This window comes from Drosophila rhopaloa, unplaced genomic scaffold (genome assembly GCF_018152115.1).
Source record: "Drosophila rhopaloa isolate 14029-0021.01 unplaced genomic scaffold, ASM1815211v1 contig_36, whole genome shotgun sequence".
Lineage (NCBI taxonomy): Eukaryota > Metazoa > Arthropoda > Insecta > Diptera > Drosophilidae > Drosophila > Drosophila rhopaloa.
In genome coordinates this window covers 1370746-1378146 of record NW_025335130.1, presented here as the reverse complement: position 1 = coordinate 1378146, position 7401 = coordinate 1370746, and the positions used below count along the sequence as shown (strand labels likewise).

The 7401-nt window shown below is 35.1% G+C and overlaps 1 protein-coding gene across 2 annotated transcripts in view; it reads left to right on the top strand.

Annotated features, from left to right (window-relative positions):
* Nucleotides 1-859: 859 nt before the first annotated feature.
* Nucleotides 860-7401, top strand: part of LOC108037157 (protein real-time) — a 29342-nt gene continuing 22800 nt past the window's right edge. The window contains exon 1 of one of the 2 annotated variants that reach the window (XM_017113669.2): nucleotides 860-1150. In XM_017113669.2, the coding sequence (XP_016969158.1) occupies nucleotides 1088-1150 (63 nt within the window). In that variant the 5' untranslated portion in view covers nucleotides 860-1087. The remainder of the gene's footprint in view (nucleotides 1151-7401) is intronic. The other variant, XM_017113667.2, reaches the window with a different exon arrangement.

Below are 7401 nucleotides of genomic sequence, written 5' to 3'. Positions count from 1 at the left end.
AGAAAATAAACGCGAAAGTAAAGCAACATGTTAATGGTGCGTTTCCGTTAGTTTAAGCAATTGGGGGTATCCACTGTAAGGCCGGGTTCACACTGCGCATGGGATATGGGTAAAGGTGGAGTTAAATTATGGAAGCGGGTTCTTCCATGACCCCGGTTTGCCTAGAGCTACAGAAAACTTTAAATTTAACATCTTACAAAAATATTTTGGTTCGACTCCAATATATCGATAATTTTCCATCCCACAATCGGCTGCAAAAGCAACAATTTTTACTGTTTTGGTTCAATAATGACCAAATTTATTAATTTGCTTTCATTGGCCAAAAGCTTTATTACCGAAACTAAGTTTATTTTTTTTTCGCATACATAATTATAATGCAATACTTTTTTTCGTTTTATCAACTTTTTAAATTGTATCTTATACTTTTGTTTTCTTTAAAATTATTTAAGAAATTCTCTCGTTATTTTCAAAGAAACGAAGCTAGGTTTGTTTGAAAAGAATAAACAATTGAGATTGAACATGCAAATTCTAATGATGCTTATGTAGCGCAAGTATGTTTTTAAAAATGGTTTACGCCCACTTCTTCGGGCAGAAAATTTAAAACTCTTTTTTAAGGACATACATACATATGTCGAACTAGTTGCCAAAAATAAATAACTAAGTACCCATTTCTATTAACGGCCCAATTCCAACTGTTCGACTTTCACTGTCTGTTCCTTCCCTGAACGCTAACACAGAATTTTTGTTGATGCGTTTTTTGCGGCTGCCATGTCTGAATAGGTTATTAAATGATTTTGTGTAAACGGCATCGCATAGTTAAGGAACCAGTTTTTATAATCGGTAAGATAAAAAGACGGTCACACAAGGGGCGTTTGTTACTCTTAAACAGATACCAGATACATTTTAAGTGAATAACACTGCTGCGAACTGTCTCTAACAAATTCAATCTAAATCGATATTTTGTTCTTAAAATTTGCGGGTCTCCGACCCGGATCGTACTCCAAAATAACAATAGTGAAAATTGATTTTTAACCAGTGCGGAATTTGTGCCAAACAGCAATAAAACCGATAACAGAAAAGCAACAAGATGGTGCAAAAGTTTCAGTCTCCAGTTCGCGTCTACAAGTATCCCTTTGAACTGGTGATGAAGGTGTGTATTTTTAAATTATTTCTTTTTTGTGCGAGCGTTGGAGTGTCCTCGTCAATAAAATACAGTGATATTGCAAGCCTTTTAATTATTCAAGCTGAAAAAGTAATTTTGGCTTACAGTGAACATACAATTTATTCTGTCATTCGAGATTTTCAACTTAATTTATTAATAACTTAACAAACGGAAACAAAAATTTTATATATAATTGTGAAGACTAACATTCACAGAATATATTTTAACAATAAAGTAGAAAATTTTCAGCTTTAACATAAGATATTTTTTTAAATTATCTACAGGACTTAAATTTTTTAGCTGCTTACAGTGATAAAGCCACTCTTGTACCAAATAGGATAGCCCCAGATCTAGATCTAGCCCCAGCTTTCAATCCCCACTCTTATTAATTTTATCGTCAAACACCCCATTAAAAATCACGAATCGGGGCTTGTTGATATGAAGTTTCATGAACTCCAAACTTGGTGGTTTATGATGGTTATGGTTTTCGTCGAGCAACTCTAGATTCCTCCCATTGTTGTAGATTTTGTTCCTGGGTTTTGCAAGGCCGTGACACAATTTTACGTCCTCCGCGTGGTGATAAGAATCTTAGGGCTTCCAGCATTCCTATGATTTGCGGCTTATTCTCCAGTGTTTATATATTTTTTAATCACACTAAGAATTAACGACGATTACCCAAAATTAATTATACCCGTTACTCGTAGAGTAAACGGTTGACTTTGGAACAGCTGGTCAAGGTGCTCAACAGAGTCAACGTTAATTCTCGATAAGGATTTCTATTAAAAGAAATTGCGGTGTTTTTTTTTTTTTATAGTATGTATATATTTAAATTAAACAAAAAATCAAAAAACAAAAAAAAATTAAATAGTTGCATGCAAAATTTTCTTTAATTGTAACTAAATTAAATTTTATAGTAAATTAAATAAAACAAAAAACACAAAAAAAAAATTAAATAGTTGCACGCAAAAACCCCCAAAAAAAAACTAATTAGTAAGGTCAAATAAGTATTAGTAGTATTAGTAGTAAGTACATAAGTATGCTTTCCGTATGTTACGGATAAACAAAATTTTGGGGAACATGGAGATTCCAAACTTGAATAAAGTTTGGCAACTTAAGGCGACTCGTAGGTCCCCAAATTTTATTTTGATTTGAAAGACCCCGTTGCAAATCAACGGCGTCCACGTGGTGTTACCTGGGTACCGATTTTAACATAAAAATCGGGAGCTAATTCGAGCGGCGAAAAACATACAAGAAGGCATATTTATATTAAGTTGTTTAGCTGAGTAACGGGTATCTAATAAACGAGGCTATCGACTATAGCGTTCTCTCTTGTTTTTGTCTGGATTTTGGCAATACCATTTACAAATCTTGACCTCGTCCTATTTTGTCTAACCGATTCAAGAAACTCAGCGAAACTAACCAAAAAAAAAACCTGATCTGAAGTAATTCCACGTAAAGTACAAAAAAATCGACTATTACCATTGCATTTAGAAACAGAAGTCAATGAATGGAAATGGAGGAATAATTTTTGTGACGCATTTTAAGAAGTTTTGGATAGCGAATCCATTCGATATTTTCGTGGGTAATAGAAAACATCAATATTTTGTGTATGATGGCGTTTGTTTTTTACTAAAGGAAAGTGCTATTTATACCCTTGCAGAGGATATTATAATTTAGTCAAAAGTAAACGCAGTGAAGGAGGCCCTATAAGTATATATATTCTTGATCAGCATCACCAGGAGAGTCAATCTAGCCATGTCCGTCTGATTCTACGCAAACTAGTCCCTCACTTTTAAAGTTATCTCCTGAAACTTTCCCAAAAATTTTATTTCTACTGCAGGTAGCTTATCATGTAGCTCCCATAGGAACAATCGGAAAAAACAAATTTTTTAAAAGTACAATTTTGTTGTTTTACCCTTGCAGAGGGTATTATAATTTCACTCAAAAGTGTGCAACGCAGTGAAGGAGACATTTCCGACCCTATAAAGTATATTCTTGATCAGCATCACCAGGAGAATCGATCTAGCCGTTTCTACGCAAACTAGTCCCTCAGTTTTAAATCTATCTGCTTAAAACTTTTCCAAAAGTTGTCTTAATATTGCAGGTAGTATATAAGTCGGAACGAGACATATCGGGCGACTATATCATATAGCTGCCATATAACTGAACGATCGGAAATACCAGAACTTTGGTTTTATTTTTGGCCAATAAATCCGACCTACAAAATTTCATATGGATCGGCCGACTATATCCTATAGCCGCCTTATAACTGATTTATCGGAAATACCATAACTTTGGTGTTTGTGATGTTAGGAAGTTGGGATTTTCTATGGGTTTTCTATTTGGCCAATTAATCCGACCTATCAAATTTTCGACTATATCCTATAGCTGCCATATAACTGAACGATTGGAAATGCCATAACTTTGGTAAAGTTAGGAAGTTTGGATTTTTTATGAGTATTAAGAATGCATCATATGAATAGTTCTGGAGAATATAATTTACAGAATATTCTGCAAGGGTATATCAACTTCGGCTCCGCCCGAAGTTAGCTTTCCTTTCTTGTTTCATAATAAATCCTTTTATTTGGATTTAAGGATACGAAATTCTTTGTTTAAGACCCCCAACTCGGATCTTGGCTTTTAGCAGGACACTTTATTACAATAACTCGATTAACCTGAAAAACTTTTTTTAATAGGGGCTTTTTCGCGCCTATGGTCATTATGTTATGTTTTTTATGTCGGTTGCATTATATTTTTATTTTTCGTCGCCTTGGTAAATTAACGGTAAAAACTGTTATTTTTCTGTAGCAGTGTATTGATTTTGAAGTTTAGTATCTTGTTTAACCTTCTGTTATACTTGTTTTTCATAATAGAAAACAAATTTTATTGCTAATATTGCTTGAAATTGTTTATAAAATGCATTCCGCCTATGATTTGTAAAGACTTATTTATTTATTATGATGTCTCATTTGATTCTGTCTAATTTCTTTGATTTACATAAACCTACGTGGACATATGAGCTGGTTGACAATCAGAGGCTTTCCATAATAATAGACCCACTCTAATAAGTCTATATAGTACATTGTTCAACACGAGCCCCTGTTTCTTTTAATTTAAAAGAAACTTGTTCATATTTCCCACGATGCCTGCCAACACCACTATACCTAAAAATCACAAGGCCTCTGTGTAAAACTGAAAATCATATCATATGCGAAGAGTCCTTAAGTAAAATATGATAATTTTTGTTAAGATTATTATCATTAAATTTGCACTTACTTTACGGGTTAATGCTTGAGAGAAGGAAAAGTAGATACGGATTATACAAAAATTTAAATTTATCAAGTGGTTTCAAAAATGTTGAAGCAATTGCCGAATTCATTAAGCGTTGGTCATGTGGATATTCACACGTTAAATAATATAGCATTCGGTAAGAGGCAAACGTGGTGACTCCTTACTGGCATGTAAAATTTTTCCATTGGTTAACGATTTCCGATTTTTTCAAAGACACGCGACTAAGCAGGTTACACCTTCCGTGAAATTTATATGTAAGTGCCGCATTAAGTTGTAATTTTTTAAAATACATTTTTTAATAGCACCTTTAAAATACACACAAAACGAATATCAACCGGTAAGCTTTAAAAATCCATATCCAATGGATATAACGGCGGATTTAAATATTACATTTCAGAATAGATTAGATTCTAAGGGATTTTGGTACAAGCTAAAAATATATATTAAACATTAATTGATAATAAATAATATGAAATCTGACAATGCAATAATAAGTCAACAAATTGTCAGACCTAACTGAAGATGTCCCATCAGATGTATTGTTGGTAGCTGCAAGCTGCAGCTTATATAAAGCTGGAAAACGCAGTGCTTCACAGAACAACAACCAAAGCTGATTTGGTTTGAAGTTTTCTCAACCACTAAGCGCAGACACCGACTGCGATATGCCCTGTTCCTATCTCAGTAAATTGATTTTATTAAGTAGAATATATACATATATGCAAAACATTTTACTGCTACTACTAATTTGAATTTGTAACCCGAAATGAAATGTATGCTGAAATATTAAAAAATATACTATATATACAATATTCTTATTTTTATCATTAACCCAATAGTGAATACGCCCATTTTGTTAGGGTACCAAGTCTGGAAAGTAACAAAAGATAAAATATTCTTGCCGCATCGAATTGAAATTAACGCAAACCCCTGTATGAGAATGCATGAACACGCATACATATAAAGACCAATTCAAGCGCAGGCGCAACCTTCTTAAAAATGTGCCTTTCTGCGACTGAACGACCGAACTCGTGCAATGAGTGCGCAAGCATCAAAATGAGAATAAGAATGAGAGCGCAAAAAACCCGAAGGCACACGAAGTGTCAGGGGCCAGACGCTACTAGCCCGGGAGCCTGTCGCTAAAAAATTTTGTTGCATGGTTAGTGCTGCTACATACAATGCAAATGGGGCTGTGATGGCAGCAGCGACCATTTAACGTACAGGCAAAAATTTGATGACTTTGATGGAAACATGATAGATCAATATTTATTTTCAATTTGTATGGTGTCATTAACAGTGCAGAACGGACCAATAGTTTTATGGAAAAACAATAGACCTTCTTCTACTCGATATTGTCGACCCATTAAGATACTTTGCGAGAAAGAATCGGCAGACTTAATTCGCAGAGAAAGTGAAAATAATAAAAGCCAAATATCAAATATTTTACCAACATTAGTGTGTGGCTTTAAAATTGATCACCAATTTCATATGACCATGCTTGATGGCAAAACGTTCTTTGTCATATCGGAATCTTCTTCGTAAACATGCGGAATCTGTATGAACGATCTGAATTTGATGAAAAGCTTGTCTATTAATGAAAACCTCTTTGAATATGGCTTATCAAGTCTTGGATTAGGTTTTTCGAGTGTGTTTTGCACATTGCATGTAGAACTCCGATACAAAAGTAACAAGCTTGTGGTGTTGACAAGGATGTTGTTGAAGAAAATAAAAGAATTATTCAGCAGAAGCTGAGGGAAGAAATCCATTTGCTGGTAGATATACCAATTGCAACTGCTGGCAGTAAGAACAACGGAAACACTGCAAGGAGGTTTTTCGAACAACCTAATTTGGCTGCTCGTATAACAGGAGTAAGCTATGATTTAATACATCGATTCAGTGTAATCTTACGAGCACTGGCATGTTGGAGGCATTCCGGTCTTACGCATTGGAATTTGCCGAATTGTTTGTGAAATCATGGAGCAGACATTATAAGCCATTTTTGCCTTCCAATTGGTATGATGTCCGAGGAAGCTCTTTAAGCCAGGAACAAGGACTTCCGAAACGTACGCGAGATTTTTCTCTGATCAGTGAAAAAAAACCGACTGAAAACATCTATTTTAGTTTAGAAGTTAATTATTAAATGCTGCTAGCGAGACCAAATCGCCCACTGTGTGTCGGGGTGCTGCTCGTTTTCATCCTGCGGCCCAGATGGCCCGTTTGTAAAATTTTCGAAAGGTGCAACAGCGTGTACAACGTGTATCTTTTAGTCGAGACACTTGACCACAGCGATTCTCTTTGTTATACCCTTGCAGAGGGTATTATAATTTTGGTCAAAAGTGTGCAACGCAGTGAAGGAGACATCTCCGACCCTATAAAGTATATATATTCTTGATCAGGATCACCTCCTGAGTTGATATAGCCATGTCCGTCTGTCCGTCTGTCTGTCCGTCTGTCTGTCCGTCTGTCTGTTTCTACGCGAACTAGTCTCTCAGTTTTAAAGATATCGAATTCAAACTTTGCACGCAGTATATAAGTCGGAACGGCCGGGATCGGCCGACTATATCCTATAGCTGCCATATAACTGATTAATCGGAAATGCCATAACTCTGCTGTTTGTTAAGTTAGGAAGTTGGGACTTTCTATGGGTTTTATATTTGGCCAATCAATACGTACCAAATTTCATAAGGATCGGCCGACTATATCCTATAGCTGCTATATAACTGATTGATCGGAAATGCCATAACTTTGGTGTTTGTTAAGTTAGGGAGTTGGGACTTTCTATGGGTTTTATTTTTGCCCAATCAATCCGACACATCAAATTTCATAAGGATCGGCCGACTATATTCTATAGCTGTCATATAACTGAACGATTGGAAATGCCATAACTTTAGTGTTTTTAAAGTTAGGAAGTTGGGATTTTTTATGAGTATTAAGAATGCATCATATGAATA